Raw genomic sequence first — 18540 nt, forward strand, 5'->3', positions numbered from 1 at the left:
AGTGTTAATGAAAAAGAATGCCAAAACCTTGTTTCGAAATTTTATATGAAATTGTGAAATTACCAAATAAACAAAACAAAAAAATGGCTCATCAAGCGATCCATCCGTAGTGCCCACTTACTTACTCCCGTCACATCATACATTTTGCTTCACTTAGTACTTGCCTTTATGTTTTGTTAGATCGCTGCCTATGCGTTGATCTTGGGTTGCTGTCGGGAATTTCATGCTGTAATTTTGGCTCGCACGCTTGAATCAGCATTATTGCAATTGAGGAGACCCTAGTGTAGGGGACCTTTTTTATTGACAAAACCTCCACTCTGCAATTCTTTTGTGAATGTGCAGTCATTTGCGCATTGTACTGGTTTCAGCACCCAATGATCGTGCCCTTCATGTAATGACAGTTTGATCTCATATGGCAAAAACGATGTGTTGTACCTTTGAATAAATGCTTGTCCTACCATTGTGGTCATATGATTTTCCGTTTACTCGTCGTCCCTAAAACAGAATCTCGTACGATCTTGCCAAACCTTGGATCCAGACTTTTTTTTTATCGCGTGCAACAGTTGTGCGATGATCAGGGATGGCCTCTGTGAGCCGAAAAGCGCTGCAGTTATTACAATGCATGCTGACATACGAAGCATGATCTGCTAAAGTCAGCAACGGGCGCTTGGACCAGATCTCGATACATATCCATCTTCCCAGGATAATTGCTTTTGTCAACACAAGTGCGTGCACTTTAATACACGTAAAGGAGACTTTCAGGCTCTTTAACAGCACCTACAGTATTGCGCATAAAAGGCATCTTCAAGCAATGCATCTCTGGTAATTATGCTAAACTTATGAACATACCGTCAAAAGACATGGCAAAAGCTCATCTCAAAAGCAAAGTGCAAAAGAAATAAAATCAAGAGGTGGATGATAATGGACTTGCAAAAGTTTAAAGTCTCACTCGGGGCTTTGACACCGTTCCTCTTCATCATGGATTTTGCGACGTGCCTTAGAGTAACCACCGTTATCAATTCAAAGCAGGTCGTTTCGTTGCTACGGTATGAGTTATCTCCAACGTTTGTTACTCAAGCTTGCAAAAAAAAAAAAAAAAAAAAAAAAAAAAAGGCAAAAATAACCGCTGATATGCTTTGCATTGAACGCTTTTAATCAACGATACCGTAGTAAGATGCGGCGCCATAGGTCTAAAAGTCCACATTCAATAACTCCTTCCTTTTTTTTTATCTCTAGAGCTGTCGTTTTCAATCATGGGACGGAGTTCCTTTTCCTTTTTCGCAGGAGGTGCAGACCGATGCAAAAGGGTCTGTAACAATCGTAAAGTGCAAGGGAAAGACGGCGGTATGTAGATCTAGTTGTGGGTTTCTGCATTAGGCCGAAGCAATATCAATATAGAACACTGATGCAAACGAATTCTTGAATGAAAAAGGAGTGAATGAATTTTCTAAAGGGATGGGGTCTTTGAAGTAGTCTAAATCTTCAGATAGACTAGCTTCTGATTTTCCTCCCCTATTTCTCTTGCTGTCAAAAGGGGAGACGGTGTACGTGCGTCCAAGTCAATCTAGGAGTCAATCTAAGCAATTCTTCTTCTTTTTTTTTAAGGTTGAGGCGCTGAAAAGTCTCCGTTGTGTGATGTCTATTACCTTTCGGTGGATCATGAACCTTGGTTCACCGCTAACCCCATTGTATAAATATATGCATAGTCTGGGTTTTCAAACTAACAAAAAGCGGCCATTTTGCTTTTCTTTTTCGATTCAATGCCACCGAATGACATCTCAATGTACATTTCACAGCCTGATTCGGTGGAACTTCTCGCTCAGATCATTGCTCTGTTATCCGTGAGCGTCATGTCCACTCTGTTTGGCATAAAGTTTTTACAAATGCCGCTGAAACAACTTTCCTACTCTCGCTGGCTGATCTTTATCCTTTTTGTTCTCTCATGGGCATTTACTACCATGTCCTTCATATTGATGCATACGCATAATGGTAATTAAAACAGCCCATCGTGTTAACCGAACGACCAAGTTCAAAAGAAAAAAAAACTCATATGGTGTTGTATGTACAGGCAATGCACTTGCCTGCTTGTTGTCCGAGATTGCATGTGATCTTTTCTATACATCTACAAAGATTGTCGTGTACTTGTGGCTGGTAGAACGTGTTTGGGTGGTATCTTCAGCACGTTGCGATCGTTGGCAAAGCAAATCGTATCGCTTTCACATTCTCTTGTTGACGCCATATGTTATCATATTCACTCTTATGGTAAGCTCATGTCATCGACATGACCATCCACATTTTGATTGCTAACTTTAGCAATGTTCTCGAAGTTTATTTACCATATTGCTCTCATTGCCGACGACGGTATATGCTATATCGGGTTACATATTTACGCCAGCATCCCGCTATTGGTAAGCCCCATTGCATTAAAAAAGAAAAAAAAGGAGATTCCTACTGCCATGTCTTAAACCTGCTTACATTCATATTTGATTTTAGATTTATGACCTTGTATGGATTCATTCAGCTCAACCAATGAGTACACAGCGTCTAGTTGGCGGATGGATTATTAACTTGTTTTTCTATTCTAGTTTTTCAATGCGTATATGACCATTCTATTTATCAAGCCGTTGATGCGTACAACGAAAAGTGTTGGCAACGCACTGAAATACTCGCGTGTGCGCGATGTGACTCGAAAAACATTCATTGCCTCCATTGTATCGCTTCTGGTCTCGTTTGCAAACATCTTTGCCCTTACTGTCATGGGTGGTCAAACGCGGGGTGCCATCTGTTTAACAACATGTAATATCGATGTCATGATCAATGTGATTGTCATTCACTGGGTAAGATGTCAATTACTGCTCGGCTTTTTTTTTGCCAATTCGCATAGCACGACACTCACCCACATTTTTTTTATCAGGTCACCACCAATCCTTCAAAGAAAAAGGCTCATGGACGACACGAAAAATTGGATTCCATCAGTAATGAGGCACTGACGAATTCCGCAGCACTACGGGAGACCATCGATGTCAAGCCTCCCCTATCACCACCTAAAACAGTCGGCGCAAAAGCCCATGCGAAACAAACCAGCGATGATGGTTTTTAAGGGCTTTTTCATGAATAGAGTATAGTGTATCTGACGCACACAACTTGGCCACTTATTAAGGGGGTTTTTTGCCGGTCGCTCATTTCTATATTGATGATTTAATCCCAACTCCCCTCCCCCCTTATTTCGATACATCGCATCTATACCCTCGTAATACAAACATTAACATTCTGAGTTTAATAAATAGTAGGATGAACTTTTACAATAATGACGTTTGACTTAAATAAGGAATAAAAGAATATGGTGATTGCTCGTTTGTTTTCGTGCTGTTATAATCATTCATCTTTTTTTCTTTTTCTCCACTTGCTAGGGTCGTGGTTGGAAGAAAAGGTGCACTTGACGTTTTTTGTTGTCACGAGCATCCTTGGCGTGGTTTGATCGCTTCGATGAGGAGGAGGACGAGGAGGATGGCGACAGTGATGGTGGTTGATCATGCAGGGTTAACTCGCGTTTCCGAGAATTCTCTGCCACCGCGGGACCTCGTTCTTGTTCTTGCAGCTCCATAGCAAAGTGATAATCGGTGTGTTCTTCAATTTCATGATGTTGCAGTCGCTTGAAACATTTATCGCACGTCCACGCTTGTTCCTGTGTAGGCGATTGATTTTGCCCCATGTCCTGGGACATAATCCTTGCAGGCTCACTCTTTGTTCTGGAAGCATGGTTCTCCTCGACTTTCTTCAACAACATTTCGTCATCCTCGGTGAATGGTGCATCATCCGATAAACTACCTGCTAGCATATCAACAGTGTCCTCGGCCGATAAATCATTTTTTGGTGGACTCAACGACGGTTTCTTTGCGGGTTCTGCCACAAAGTACCGCGAAATATTCTGATTTGTCGTTGCTGCTTCATTCAGCGATAACCCAGACGCCTGCAATGACAGTCCTCTGCACGGATACATTGTCAGCTTGTTAGTGGCATTGATAACAAGCTCGGCTAATCGATCTGTAAACAAGGGCATTCACAAGTTACTCGATGATTGCCTGTCTGTATATGTACTTTTTGCAAACGTGAGCTTACGTGGCGACTTTATGCATGATTTGGGTAGCATGGGTAAAGATTTGGTTCTCCAGTCCGGCTGGGCAGCATGATGATAGTGGACCTGTTGCTCTGTGAGACGTTGACCTGCTCTGTTTTTCGGCCATCATCTACTTACCACAATACTCTTTGGCCATGTACCATATTCCTCAAAGTTGATCATGATTCTGGCATACAGCTCCGTACTTAAAATTTTGAACCATCGTTCCATTTCTCTACCAGATTTTAGAGGCGGATGCATGGCTTTAGCCGCCATCAGTGACTTTGGTGATGTAGTAATTTGCACTAACCAAGATATCAATGCCTTGTCCCGCCTAATCGGTGATGGGTATTTCATTACCTTCTTCATTATCGATTCCTCGCGAGATATTATAAAGCCATAATCCGGTAGATTTGCCAAATCGGTCTTGAAGCTCTTTCAAAGCATATGGCCTGTAGAAAGCAATTAACAAAAAAAAAGCCTTTGCATCAGACTAAGGGACCTTGGTCACAATACTTGCCATAAATCGCTTGCTTTTTGAATGTTCAATTCTTCTCCCACTTCGGTCCCCAACTTGCCGCCCAGATTTCTAATCTTATTGAACGGCACATCTTTCATGTACGATACTAAAGCGTTTTTTCGAAGGATGGTCTGATAGATTCAAAAAGTCAGTGATCCCAAGAGCTCCTCTCCAAATAGCGCAACGCTGTTACCTGTTTGTTGGGTTTGTTTCGACTGGAACACAGCTTGGCCACGACTTTATAATGGGAAATACCTTGATGATGACAGCATATTTAGTAAAATCCTCACTGGACCCGAAAAACATTTGGTCGTTTTGGCTTACCTGCGGAGCAAGTGTAATGGAGCTCATCAAACACTGTTTTGCGGATTTCTGCTGCAATTTCGGCGCCAATGGCCAACTGAAGATCACACCACGTCGTGGGAGCCCATGGTCGCTGTGAACCATCTTGTTCCCCGTTTTTGGCTTGCGCTTCCTCCTCCTCTGAGGGAATAGTAACACCCAAAGTATCCCAATCGATCGGTATATCGCATTCATCGTCGTCTATTTTTTCCAACAAGTCTGGGTCTTTATCGATGTAACAATCAATGATACGCTGATTGACGATTGATGTAACGTCCATGAAAGCTTCATCCAGACCAATCCGTTGGATAATGGTGCAATATCGTCCGAAAATTTTCATAATCTTTTTCGATGCGGCTCGATAGGGTTCCAATGACACTTTATGAGTGGACCGATTCGGATCGACATGATACTGAGGTTCCGTATCATTCTCCGTATATGTTGCTGTATGAACGAGTTGGATATCTGCGAACCATTGATTGATTAAAGTCATCCCGTTTTCCCTGGAATTGTTGTCTCGCAATAAGAAAGTTTAGTGTTTACCTGGGCACAGTTTCTTTGCCTCTGGGGAGGGCATCTGCTTAGCTACTCCCTTGGCTCGTGCGGCATAGTTGACTATTGTGAAGAGCTTGATGTTTAAGTTATACCAGGGAGAATGAGAATCAACGTGCGAACTTACCTGCAATGACACTCCACCATTGTTGAACAGCCAAGGGTTGATCGAGGGGTATACCTAAGCGCACATGTTCTGCTTCTACAGTCAGTCTTTTGCTTAGAATAGAAAAAGCGCGATGACTTTTACCAACTTGGGCATAAAAGCAATCTGTTGCAATAGTTTAGATGGAGAGCATGAAAACAGACCCAAATCAAGCCATGCGCTACTCACCAAGATCCACATGAATAATACATTTCGATTCACGTAAACATGGTGGAAGTTTATTCGATGGTACCATAAGGCAGAACGGTTCTGATCAACCCGATCGTGACAAAAAGGGTTTGCTGGTTGGCTTTGAAAAATAGGCCTTCTGCTGCGGTTTCAGAAAACTTGCCCTCCCGGTTTTCCTCTGCCATGAAATCATTCTATTATACTAGTTACTTCAAGTGAATAGAAAAGCATCCCTCAATTGAATTAGAGAAAAATAAACGCTAATACTTGGTGCACTTCAAAGTTTCACTCCAAATCCTTTCGAGAATCGTAATGTTGCTGGTGCTCATCATCATTTGCCGCGCGTAACATTTCTTTCCTCCAATTTCGCGCCTGCGGAGGCTTGTCCGTTCATTCAACCATTACGACGAGCCTCATGCCCATCGTTCAAGTATGAAGAAAGGCCCGCTTTGCCTCATAAGGTGGTGTTAGTGCAAGCAGAGGATGCGAGTTCTTTCGACGTTTTGTGGGAACTCTTTCGATTTTTGTCCTGTTTGCTTCAAAATGACAACTATAAGCAGGAATCAAGCCATTTGCATGCTTTATGGCGAAAAATATACCAAAGACAATGATGCTAGGCTTTTCAAGAAAATCGATGGTACAGTTCTCAAGATTTGTTATTCTCATGATCCTACGGAAAACAGTCGAAGTTGATCATCAAGTCAAACTCCAAATCCCGTCTCTATCCTGCTTTTCACTTTGACAACACAGTAAAATTCTAATGATTTACTATTGTTTTTGGTTTTTTTTTATTTTGCATGGATGTCGTTTCGAATAAAAAATGCATAAAATTTCACGGATATCCTTTGCTTTTTTGGAATGATGGGATTCGGCAATCGAATGCCTGCAACACCTCATCATCCTTCACCAAGTCATCGCAATCATACACAAGTGTCTCGTGGGTGAAGGGCAACTTATTGATAATAACCTTTTATTATTATTATTATTATTATTATTATTATTATTATTATTATATGGCCACAGAAATTCTCTTAGATCATGGATGTTCGTGGTTAAACCAGCGTGATCCAAGGCCGCCTTGGAGATCTTCGATTTATTGGCGATGAGCTCCAGCATATCTAAGGAAGTGAACATCTTAATTAACTAAACACTGAAGATTGGTTGAATGGACGTTTTACCCTGTGTATTGCCAAGATCATCATCATCTTCGACGGTTTTCTTGCGTTTTTTGTGGTCTCTATTGCAAAACGGATCGTTTTGCTTTGCTGTAAGTGGAGCCAAAGACCACGTCCACCATCGACCTTTCCTTAAAATTGTCGCACATTGCTTGCAGCAGTTTGATTTGGTTTCCTTTATGGTCATTGGTTAACGATTTCCGGACATAGCCGACGATTGTGTGTCCATCGTTTTTCAAGCTGTGGACAAGCGCTTGATGCTTCGGCAGGGAATTTGCAATCCCTTTGGTCGTGTTGTCTCTAATATAACAAGAGATTCAGTTATGATTTTAAGAAATTATTTTTTAAATGATCCTTACTGATAGACAACACTTGGTCACTCCAAGATTTACTCCACTTCAGTCAACTTCGAGTGCCTGAACTGGAGCATCCGGGGCCAACTTTCTGGCTTGATTTTACCGTGCGAACCTGAAGCTTCTTCGTCCTCGACGGCTTCATCAACGACATCACCCTTACGGATTCTACATCCACCGTAATGCTTGCAGGTGAACCCAGGTTACACGGTCGCTGAAATCGTTATGACACTGAGTACGATGTTGAACCTCCGTTCGCATTCGGCAACAGCGTCGGAAACATCGGCAGTTGAATGGTACTTGCCGTAGGACAAACTTGCACAAGATCGTTGAAAGCTTCGACCGCGGCAGTAATATTAGAGACGTTTGGGCAAGTTGGTGGAAATCAAAAAGAAAAAAGATCTCAGTGGACGCGTCAGCATTCAAATTTTTTTCATTAGCGGGACGTCACGCTAATTGATTTTGGAGTGCATTGGGGTGAATTTTGGAATGCACCAAGTGTTTGCCAAACTAAAGTCATGGAGATCTTTTGAAAACATGCAATTCTTCTTTGGGAAGTCTATGGCTTAACTATAAAACATTTGGTAAAAGCAACTTTTTTCAACCGTGTTACTTGAACTAAGCACATAATGCTCATCTTTCAGCTAATGGTATCTATCATACTGTACACGACTACTTGCTATTTTGTTCTTTATCACCTAAAAAGTGATATCAACACTAGGTCGATAGATGCGCTACGCTTGCCTGTAACTTGTGAGCAGACAGACAAAAAGAACCAAGGACACCTTTTTGCCGTAAATAGAGCAATTCCGTCACACAGCGAGTAAAAAAGGTCAACTGTAACATATCTGTTGGTTGTTACAGATTCCTCATTAAAGCTATCCCAGCCACAGTCTCAGTATACTGAAAAGCGCCGCAGGCATATTAAAATTTTTGCCGAAACCATTGCCGGCATAAAATATGAGAAACGCGCTTCATGTGAGCTATTATCAGTATTCAACGAATTTTTCCTCACAGCTATCATGTTCAGTGGTCTCGGGTTGTTTTTCCGACAAGCACCCTATGTTGCGTTGTTGCCCTCCCATCCGACACATGTCAAAAACTGGGGCATTTTCTTTTGGAAGAGACTTGTTAAAAATGGTGACACAATGAATGTTACATAACGCATATCAGCAGTATTTTTTTTATTCCTGAGAATTTAAGGAAACAAGTGATTTTTTACAATTTTTGTGGACAATATATCACATAAGAACGAGAATGGTGAGACTTTCGTCAAGCTGTTTAGCACTTGCAGCTATTGCCGCAGTCGCAGCCTGTGAAAAAAAAAAACCATCATGGTCAGTGCCGTCTGTGGCTGTGATATATAAATCATCAGAGATAAACTTACCTTTGCCGGATCCCTTGCAGGCGCATCTGTCGCTGTGCTTGTTATGAGCCTTGCACTGGGGGCAAGTGCAGTCATCTCCACACTTGCATTGGGCAGCCTGAGTGCAGCTATTGCAGATATATTTCAATGAGAATTAGTCAACTGATACACCAGAGGCTGGGGGCTGTGTCAAAAAATTGACGCTGGTCAACTTACGTGCAGTTGTTGTCTTTGGTGGTACAAGGGCAAGCCATTTTGTTTCTTTACTGGTGGTTTCTGATAAGAAGAGTAATGAGAAAAAACAGAGGAAACAGTTGCTCTTGGAGCCACTTATTTATAACAAAAGGAGTGGAAACTTTCTACGACGCGGTGATATCATGCAGCCAATTTTTCCCTAGGTACTATTGAGGTACTCTTTTGAAGATCTTTATGGCGATAATGGAGAACCGTCCCAGTGATGGGACGCTCAGTGAGTGGCATGTTTCGGATAAGAATATTTCCATCTATGAGATTTGGGCCACATTCTCCGTCCCAACTCTGCCAACTGGTCTATGACTGACATTCTGAAAACGTCATTCGTCCGAAAAGCCCCAAAGCCGAACAAAAAAAAAAAAAGTCCACAGGCCGCCCCCAATTTGCCCAATATGTCTACGTGGCCACTTAGTCACGGACACCCGTTTCTCCACGATGAACTCCCAAATAAATGTTGCGAAAAATTGGGGAAAGAAGAGGAAATTTCGAACGATTCTTTGTAAAGCTTCGGTTTCAAGCCAAACTTCTCATTCCAGCGATCTTGACAGGTTGAAGCAGGTTTTGATAGGACCCGCATAGTTTGATCAAAAAAGGTGATCCATGTGACGTGATGTGATGTGGTTTACACTCGCTTGCTTTTTTTTTCTCACCTTCTGCATTTGGGAGAATCTTCGTCTCAAGCCGTGAAGACATGAGCGTTTCTCCGCTGACAACTCGGAACAGATAGCCTACATGTCGAACAATGCTTATAATGTTGCCAAGCTTTTCAAAAATGAAAACTATTTTGACAAGTTACTTGATGGGTACGATATAGACTCGTTGACTCATTATTATTCGTGAGGGAAAAAAAATTGACGATTATATCAGAGAAACATGAGTTTATATGGTTTTTTATCATACTAAATAAATTGGGATCAGTAAAGATATACAGGGAGAGCAATGGATCAAAAATAAACTGTGAAACTATGCATGAATAGTGGGATTCTTGCTTTGGATGAAGTGACGATTCTTCGAAGATTACGTTGATGCAAAATTCACGCAATGTTTCGGAAATACACCTTTGGCATTCCCACGCGTTAAATTGATGCCTTGACACCAGCCGTCATCGTATTCAGCCAGTAACTCGACTCGGTCGCCCCGCTGTATACTGATTTCATCATGCAACGTAGGAGTGTAGGTTGACACAACAATACCGACACCCAAAGACCCGGATGGAACTGATCGCTCATCTGCATCCCGCGGTGACTCAAACGGGTTATAACTGTTATGCGTCGTGGCATAGGACATTTCAGGATACACCACCGTGTTACGATAAGGCGCCGGTTCATGGCTACCAAAGCCCATAGTGAAAGGATCCGATTGCCGACGGATCCTACTGTTATGACAACGCGCCGCGGCTTTTTTGCGTCGCATGATAATAAACGCTGCGAGACCTGCAATGGCGATACACAAACCGGCAATGATACCGGCAATAGCTCCCGACGAAGGGCCTGACTTTATGGCAGTGGGGTGCTCTTTACCGTTGTTTAAAACGGGCGCGCTTCCATTGGCGGGAGGATGGCTTACATTGGTGGCCACGACAACGGTGGTACTGGTGGCGTGTACCACGGAGGAAGAATTGGCACTGGCGTGCGAAAGCATGGAACTGGAAGATGGTACAGCCGAACTGGAGCTGGGAATATTGGCGGTTCGGATCATCACAGCTGTGGCGATACGATGCGGATCCGTGATCATTATTCGGTGATCATCCTTTATTAACATGGCTGGAAGCGACGGTAGATGGCTAGGATGATCCAAAGGTTTGGTAGTGGCAGTGGTGGTTCTGTGGTCTATCATTTCGTAACCAATGAATGGGTAATGCAACAGCGGAAATTGAGGAGGCAAGGGACGTGTGACATTAACCACTTACCAAAGGATTTGAAGTTGGCGATATCATATGGAAGTTCGCGTTTGGACAAATGTACATCGGCCTGCGTTACACAAGTCAAAACCAAAAGGATGTAAAAGGTAGATAATGCAAAATGCATCATTGAAAGGGATGAATGGATCATGCTCACGGTGCGTCTGCTTAGCCTCACAAGCACACTTGTATGATGCAGATGTTGCTACGCAGCAAAATTGTTTGAAAAAAAGAAAAAGCAGAAAAGAGTGAGATAAAGAGAAAGGAATTGAAAAGCCAAAAAAAAAAAAGGGATTCAAACCAAATGTAATTACAACAATAACAATAATCACAATATCAATATCAATATCAATTACTCTACAAAGGAGTGGATGAAAAACCCGTCCGGGTGATGTTCATCGGTTATGCATCTTGCTGTTAGACCCGATTCAAGGGAATGACATACGACACGAACAAAAATTAAATAATACTATTGGTGTCTTTTTTGCGAAAAACGAAATATCACTTTTTAGGGCATTTCATGCGCGACAGAAAACGATAATTGAGTTTTCGGTTGATGTTTGAATTCATTGTGAGTCAAGATAACTAGTGCACTGTCATTGAACGTGCGTGAAAAAAAAAGTGACAGCCGTCGCCTTGGTCGTCAAGCGTCATCTCATGCAACTTTTTGCATAACATACCTATCGAGCGAGCCAAGTGTGACAAGCGTGCTTATCTGCGACTTATTGAGGGCTACCTCCTATCGTTGCAGCAAGTGGTCCCTTGCAATTGATTACAACAGTAGTAAAATATAAAATTCCATTCCTTGAAAACACACAACGAAAGGATACCGTAGTGTGATTATAGATTTCACCATGGCTTGTTCTTTTTTCATTTCAAGGAAAAAATGATTAACGGGGAAGTCTTTCCATCTTGCCCTTTGCATCGAATATACTTGCTTTTTTTTCCTTTCCCCATGTCAGACATTCTATCCTATCGTCAATTGGACTCAATAGGTCCGAAATAGAAGCATTGGTCGATAACAGATCTCATTCCAAGGTGATGTCTCAGGTCAGTCCGAAATTGAATGCAATTAAACTCCTGAACCGGAGAACCCATCCGGTCACAGCATTTATAAAACACTATTGTGTATATCCTCTGATGGTGATATATCTAGGGCTACAAAGGAGATAAAATTGAAAAAAAAAGGGAAAAGAAAAAGAACTCCTAGCCGTCAAAAAAAGTTAAGATGCAGCAAAAGACCCTCGTTTCCGAACAAAAAAAAAAATTAAATGTCGCACACCGCCAGTTTAAAAATCGCAAATGACTCCAAAAAAGTCGCCTTTCCGAAAAGTACGACATCTGATATTTCCATTGCACGCCAACAAAATAACCATTCAAACAAAGATAAGTAAAACAAACAAAAAAGAAATACCTAAATAGGTATTCTTTACTTTTTTGTGCATCTGTCGTCATGCGGCATTTTTGAACACAGGACCCCATTCTGGGGTAAGAGAAACAAGTCCATCTTCAGCAAGCTGTTCAAAAGCGATACCGTAGTGTGACCAAGTTCAGTGACACGTTTTTTTGATAGGCTCCACACACCCCAAGATGGGAAGACTGAACAACAAGAGCTTTGATAGAACAGGAAGATGTCACTCAAAAAGACATTTATTTCTGTCATTTGCGCAACATTTATAACCCCTCACCACACCACATCACACCACACCACGCCATGCTCAATCCCGGTTTGATAATTTCACTTCAGTTTTTCGTTCCGTTTTCATCCTCCGGGGATCATTCACATTTTATGGGGATTGAAAAAAAAACAATAACTTTCGATTGTCGTTCCTTGCATGTTGGGCTTTTGCGCCAAGGGGAGTTGCGGCACGAGCGATAGATGTTCTGTTCGTTACATGAAGCAGTTATGCGACCTGGTACTGTGTCACCACATGGCGGATACGTGGCAGTGAAAGTAAGTTCATTGTTCGAATGAGCGGGGAATGAAGGGTTTTTTCGGTTGACTAGGTTACACCGGGTTGGGAAACCAAAAAAATAAAAAGGAGTCTCTGGGACTTTTTTGATTCGTCTGTGAAAAAAAACCAATCAATAATTATCGGGATAAACCCCAGGCTATTTTTACAAAATACTAATGATATCGTAGTCATTTGTATGGTTCGGCAAAGTTGAAGAGCTAAAAAGCCCAATGCCTTTAGCGTAACAATTGGAGAAAGTAGTTCTGCCAGTTAAAGCAGCTGAGCTTCGTTTTTGTATTTCTCTTTTTGCCAAGCAGAAACCAGCACAGTTACGCTATTTATCAATATTGTTAGGTCCAGTGCAACGTTGCCCGGGTCACCCTGTCATGCAGTGGCTAAACTCAATTTTCATACTTTACCATATACAACCGTCTTATCCACGCTTTTGTTTTTTTCGCCTTGTCCCATATTTTCCTTTTCATGCAGCTTCCTACACTTGGAAAAACAATACGCATTGGACAACATCAGTGAATAAAACAGTGAGGGCTCTCCTCTTCTTTTTTTTTTTTTTTTTCAAACAATTCGATATTTTAATAATAATGGAAGGCTAAACAAATTTTAGGGAAAACAAAAAAAATAAAATAAAAGACTAGTCATTAACTTTTTTTCGGATAATCGATTGACAATCCGCAAACGAACATAAAGTATTCCCGATCATCCATCAAAAAAATTCAGCAGCGGTCCATAAATGACCAGAGTTGAAAGATTATGTGAATGATAAGAAGGGATGGCTAAAATATTTACAGCAAGATGAAAAAGATGAAAAAAAGAGAAGGGATGCTAAGAGATGCAAAGAGAGGATGACAGGAAGGGCGGGAGAGAGAGACAAACGAGAGAGAGAGAGAGAAAAGAAAATGCAAAATGAATATACAAGTGTCAGTTTTTCTTTTTTAGAAAAGAGATGGAAGAGAGGCGGCAGATAAGACGGGGGAGGCTTCGGGAGTAGGAACGGCCGAAGGTGTATTGAAGATGGAATGACCAAAAGTGGCCAAGGTATGGTTCAAAGCAGCCATGTGCGAGTGTTCAATGTGGTACTTTAAACCGTTCAAGTTCTTGTATCGCTTGCCGCAATCGCCAATCGTGCACTGGTAGGGCTTGGAAGCCATGTTTTCGTATTCGTCATTGACCAAGTTGCAGTGACCGTGCTGATTGTGATATTTCAACCCGTTGGGGTTCTTGTAAGCCTTGTCGCAACCGGGAACAGGACATTTGTATGGCTTATCAGCATTGGCATTGGCATGAGTGGATGCCAACAGGGCCCCGGCTTGGGCCAGAAAATCTTCATCTGTCAAAATCGGGGTGTTCAAATCCCCCAGGGAATGACTGGCCAGCGCCAATTTTTTGGCAGCGGACTGGGTAAGAAGATCCAATGCGGTAGTGTTGGACATTTGAGTGTACGAGCGCTTCTTTCCGACAGATTTCTTGGGCAATGTGGCCTCGTCATCCACAATATCAATGGGATGCAAAACATCGTCATCAAGCGACAGAGGAGACACCGGGGCCGACGAGCAAGGGCTAGACAATGAGGAAGAAGCCAAGGAAACAGGGGAAGAAGGATTTGAGTTGTACAGATCAGACAAGTAAGCGGCGGCCTTCTTCTTGATAAGATGAATGTCGGGCGTCACCGACTCGGTGCTCAAGACGGGACTGCTGGGAGCGGAACCATCCACAGACGAAGCGGCCGAAGACGAGCACGAATAAGAAAGAGAAGGCGGGGACCAGTAACCGGATTCGGAATCATCATACAGACTAGCATCATCGTCCTCCAAGCGGACGTGGCATTCTTCGTAGTGCTGCAACAGATCGTGAAGATCGTTCAACACCAAACCACAGCAGGCAAAGTCCCGGCAGAAAGCAGCTTCCAATTCGCGCGATTCAAAAGTATCTTTGATATCCGTCTGAGGAAGACACAGTTGAAAATCATAAGAACTGCCAAAAAAAAAAAAAAAAAAAAAAAAAATTGGAACAATCCAGATCAGCCATCCATGAAATAAAAACTTGCGTAGACTGGGTGATGTGCATTGCATGGATGTGGATTGCATTGGGTGTATAGGGATGGGTTTTTTCCCTGATTTGATGGTGGTAGGCGGGGAAACTTACTCAAAGTTGATATCTTGCTTTGGCACGGTGATGGTGCTCATACGGCGTAGGGAGTTGCTAAGTTCGATTGGGACAGGCATTATGAAAGAAAACTGTGGATCTGAAGTGATCGATGAGAAAAAGCAAGTAAATAAAAGAGATGGGGAGATGAATGAAAAATGAAAGGAAAAAAAATGCAAGGGTATGAGCAACCAAAAGAGATGCCAAACGGAAAGTGGATTTAGAAGAGGCCTTGCAAAAAGTCTCAAAAATGCTTGCAACTTTTATATTCCTCCATTCCACTTTTCTTGTGTTGCACATTGTTACACAAACCGTGTCGGACCGTTAAAAATGAAAGGGCGATTTTCTGTCCCGAGTGAAAGCTAATTCCCAAAAACCTTTCGATCGAAAAAATGACGGGAATTGTTTCACAATGATCACAGTAACGGTTTTTTTTTTCTTTCGAAATGGACCTCTCGTTCATCTTCAAGAAGGAGGACCCATGTTCCATTCTATTTTTCCAAACAAGTCCAACTTCTCAACACTCGAAACAAACAACCACCGCCAAGTTTAAATCGCCACCATAGATACAAGTCAAAAATGTTAATTGCTTGTATTACGTTACCCGACCGACAAAGCCTTGAAAGCGACACGAACAGTGATGGGGCAGCTGAATTGGAATTCAGCAAGAACAAAAAAACGCTGCTTTTTGATAGTGGATTCCAACACCCAACATGGATGAACCGTCGAAGTATCGTGATATTTTATTTTCACTACTAGATTTCCATCAAGTGTCTCCAAAACCCAGAATTTTTACAACAACCGCTTCACCCCAGTTGGAACACGCCCTTTGCATCCCATCATCGGCTTTATGCCTTGACGGATTTGTCACGATACAATATTGGTCGTTGTGTCAAAAGTCCGCCTCGAAATTCCTGCGATTGGACAGATTGGGACGTTTTCAAGCTCTCATTTGTCAACGTTTCCGTACTTTTTGTTTAAACACATGAAGATCTTCTACAAGTGGCTGGAGCTTATTTTTGAAACATTCCCATCCATAGCTCACATCCAAGAGCGCCTTTTTTCTGTGATGTCTCTTTCTTCTTTTTTTTTCCAACAAGTCTTTTTGAATTTCTTTTAATGGTTTTTATTACCCAGCGTTGTACACTGCAATCCATTCTATAGACGGACGAGATTCACGTTCCGATTCTTCCGTATTTGTCGTGTTCTTTTAAAGCTCCCCTTGGACGAACACAATCCGCCTCGACGACCAGATTGGGCAGTCCACTTTCCTTTCTTCGCCATCGCAAACTCCGATTTCAACGGTTGTTTCACTTCAACGGTTCGGACTTGCCCGTTTTGGTTACCAAGTAAATCTGCGAACGGTCAAACTATGGACCGTTTCCAGGATCCCTCAACATCCACTATTTTTTTTATTTTTATTTTTCATAATAAAGCAACCATGCGTACCGACGGTGTTTAAAGATTGCATAACCCCTCATAATGCATTCTGCAAAAGTGCGTCAGAATATAAAAAGAGATAGTGAAAAAGATTTAGAGTTGAGAATCTCTGAATCAAAACAACGTAAATAAAGCATAAATTGTGTTCAGATCTAGTGTGTTTAAAAACAGTTCCCTGAGAATCGTTAGTGTCCTTTTTTTTTCAAAAACGACATCATCTACTATGGCTGTTGGTTCAATGGATCCAAAAAACATATGGTTCATTTCATTGAAGTTCTCACACTTAATAGGAAAAAACCGAAAGCTGCTAAATTTTATGCAAATAATGATGTCGATGACGCCTATAACGTTTCTACACACATTGCATGATAGCGAGAGAAAAAACAACAAAAAAAGTATGTGTCCTCAATACATGGACGCGGCAACATTTTCTTGACTTGGTGATGGCTACATCCGAAAACATTGCACAAAACCTTCTTTCACCACATGGAAAACCACTTGCGTTCTCATCAGTTTTGGGACAATGAGGTTCACCTGACCCCTGGGATGACCGACGATCGGCATTGCTAAATGGAGGATTCTGTTCATCTAAACTGGACAAAGTATTCCTACACAAAGATAGATCGTGTTTCTTCCCATAATCATGCTGATGTTCTTGAATGACATTTTTATTTTTTCGTTCCATCACTTTGTCGGTACTCGACCTTTTTTTTTATTCTTTTATGCAATCATCCTCCTTTTTGTCCATTGTCGTCTCTACCCTGCATGGCTTTTGGGTCAAGGTTGGCGTAAATTAAATTGGGTAATTTGTGTCCTCGGTAATTGAGTCGATCAGCACAGTGAACCATGATACCCTATTATTGGATTCCGAAAGAGAAAAGCTCCAGTCGGTATTATTTTGATATCTTTTTGTTTCTTGCCATCTAAATCGTGTTGTGTCACAAAACTACCCATCAGATGGCATGAAGGATTAGCCGTTAACTACAAGTCGATCGCTAATAAGAATGATGTCTTCACTATGAAGCAATCGTACGTGCACACCCAATCAAAATTCTGCAATGATGTTATTCTATCATGCAAAGCAGAATATATTGTTCTATTTCGTTGGTTTTTCCTTCTTTTGGGGATTGGCAATGAAATTTCGACTGGATCCATCTGGGATTGCTTGTTACTCCTTCATGGTGAGCAAAAAGGCATGAATTTCTATCTATTTGGATCATTTTTGCATCAACCGTCAAACACCACACAATAAAATTTACCAACTAAGCTTTATTGCTGACGTATCCATGTCGACATGGCGCTGTGGACAACCGTATATTGACCGGACAACGGCGATTGCCCAAATCCGAAAATGTCAAGCCATTATTTTGCCTTGGAAGATTAAGAGATACAGCAGCCTGGCATGTAGAAATATAAGACATTCAGGATAGATTGGTTACGATAGGGTGGAAGCCCATCAACTGAATTTGGGCTTACTAACCTATATCCGACTGTGTTGGAATAAGCGAGTTGTGTAACTGTTTTTTACAAACCATTCAAAGCCAGCAAGCACTGCTCAATTTGGTTCCGGTTTTGGATCCCATTTTAATCGGCGATGACAGTCGACATTCAAATCACTGACAAATCGTCCGTCTCCCGTACTTCGAAATGAAAAAAGAAAAAAAAAACCGGCATCAATGACAGCTGCGGTGCGGCAAGGCCGCGTGGATCCACGGGGTTTGCCGCTGCATCAACCTGTCTCTTTTTTTATTCCACAATATACAATTGGGAATTTCCTCCGCCAAATATACAACAGCTTACTTGTAATGCTGCTATTACGGAACACCATTGATACACTCCTTTTTTTTGCAGATCGTTCATCAAGTCTAGTTTCAGTTTCCCAAAACTGTGGACCCTATCGGACTTCAATTGGGAAGGAAAACCGCAGTTCAAAATATCCAGCGATCTACTAGTCTGCTGTTCCCAAATCCACCCTCTGTGCTTATATAACATTACAAAACCATTGCGCCTTGCTATATATACGCAATCTGTATCGATTGCTAATGCTGTTAAAGTATCAATATCGTACCAAAGC

General features: G+C 41.8%; 7 protein-coding genes across 7 annotated transcripts; 2 read left to right on the forward strand and 5 right to left on the reverse strand.

The window, feature by feature from the left end:
- The first annotated feature begins 850 nt into the window (after positions 1-850).
- BYT42DRAFT_239575 (uncharacterized protein) lies at positions 851-1422 on the forward strand. Its single transcript, XM_051562660.1, has 2 exons — positions 851-1046; positions 1237-1422. Exons 1-2 carry the CDS (start codon positions 916-918, stop codon positions 1313-1315), a joined length of 210 nt encoding a protein of 69 aa, XP_051426377.1. The 5' UTR covers positions 851-915; the 3' UTR covers positions 1316-1422.
- A 154-nt stretch (positions 1423-1576) lies between these two features.
- Positions 1577-3262, forward strand: BYT42DRAFT_560540 (uncharacterized protein). Its single transcript, XM_051567242.1, has 6 exons — positions 1577-1989; positions 2069-2262; positions 2328-2408; positions 2494-2505; positions 2586-2837; positions 2915-3262. Exons 1-6 carry the CDS (start codon positions 1761-1763, stop codon positions 3098-3100), a joined length of 954 nt encoding a protein of 317 aa, XP_051426378.1. The 5' UTR covers positions 1577-1760; the 3' UTR covers positions 3101-3262.
- Positions 3263-3269: 7 nt separating this feature from the next.
- On the reverse strand, positions 3270-5973 carry BYT42DRAFT_560542 (uncharacterized protein). Its single transcript, XM_051567243.1, has 11 exons — positions 5866-5973; positions 5782-5802; positions 5659-5727; positions 5523-5594; positions 4962-5444; positions 4831-4892; positions 4638-4768; positions 4478-4569; positions 4256-4422; positions 4120-4201; positions 3270-4044 (listed from the first exon to the last, which is right to left on the reverse strand). The coding sequence occupies exons 1-11, from the start codon at positions 5930-5932 to the stop codon at positions 3407-3409; spliced, it is 1884 nt and encodes a 627-aa protein (XP_051426379.1). The 5' UTR covers positions 5933-5973; the 3' UTR covers positions 3270-3406.
- A 1129-nt stretch (positions 5974-7102) lies between these two features.
- On the reverse strand, positions 7103-7321 carry BYT42DRAFT_492068 (uncharacterized protein; the record flags this gene model as incomplete). The annotated part of the gene is made up of 1 exon (XM_051564122.1): positions 7103-7321. A coding segment is annotated over one exon (219 nt), but the record flags the coding sequence as incomplete, so codon positions are not given.
- Positions 7322-8554: 1233 nt separating this feature from the next.
- BYT42DRAFT_560546 (uncharacterized protein) lies at positions 8555-9208 on the reverse strand. Its single transcript, XM_051567244.1, has 2 exons — positions 8976-9208; positions 8555-8887 (listed from the first exon to the last, which is right to left on the reverse strand). Exons 1-2 carry the CDS (start codon positions 9011-9013, stop codon positions 8635-8637), a joined length of 291 nt encoding a protein of 96 aa, XP_051426381.1. The 5' UTR covers positions 9014-9208; the 3' UTR covers positions 8555-8634.
- Positions 9209-10034: 826 nt separating this feature from the next.
- On the reverse strand, positions 10035-10232 carry BYT42DRAFT_468088 (uncharacterized protein; the record flags this gene model as incomplete). The annotated part of the gene is made up of 1 exon (XM_051563535.1): positions 10035-10232. A coding segment is annotated over one exon (198 nt), but the record flags the coding sequence as incomplete, so codon positions are not given.
- Positions 10233-13405: 3173 nt separating this feature from the next.
- BYT42DRAFT_560550 (uncharacterized protein) lies at positions 13406-15252 on the reverse strand. Its single transcript, XM_051567245.1, has 2 exons — positions 15027-15252; positions 13406-14855 (listed from the first exon to the last, which is right to left on the reverse strand). Exons 1-2 carry the CDS (start codon positions 15104-15106, stop codon positions 13817-13819), a joined length of 1119 nt encoding a protein of 372 aa, XP_051426383.1. The 5' UTR covers positions 15107-15252; the 3' UTR covers positions 13406-13816.
- Positions 15253-18540: the final 3288 nt, after the last annotated feature.

This window comes from Radiomyces spectabilis (assembly GCF_025331425.1).
Source record: "Radiomyces spectabilis strain NRRL 2753 chromosome Unknown BYT42scaffold_3, whole genome shotgun sequence".
Taxonomy (NCBI): domain Eukaryota; kingdom Fungi; phylum Mucoromycota; class Mucoromycetes; order Mucorales; family Radiomycetaceae; genus Radiomyces; species Radiomyces spectabilis.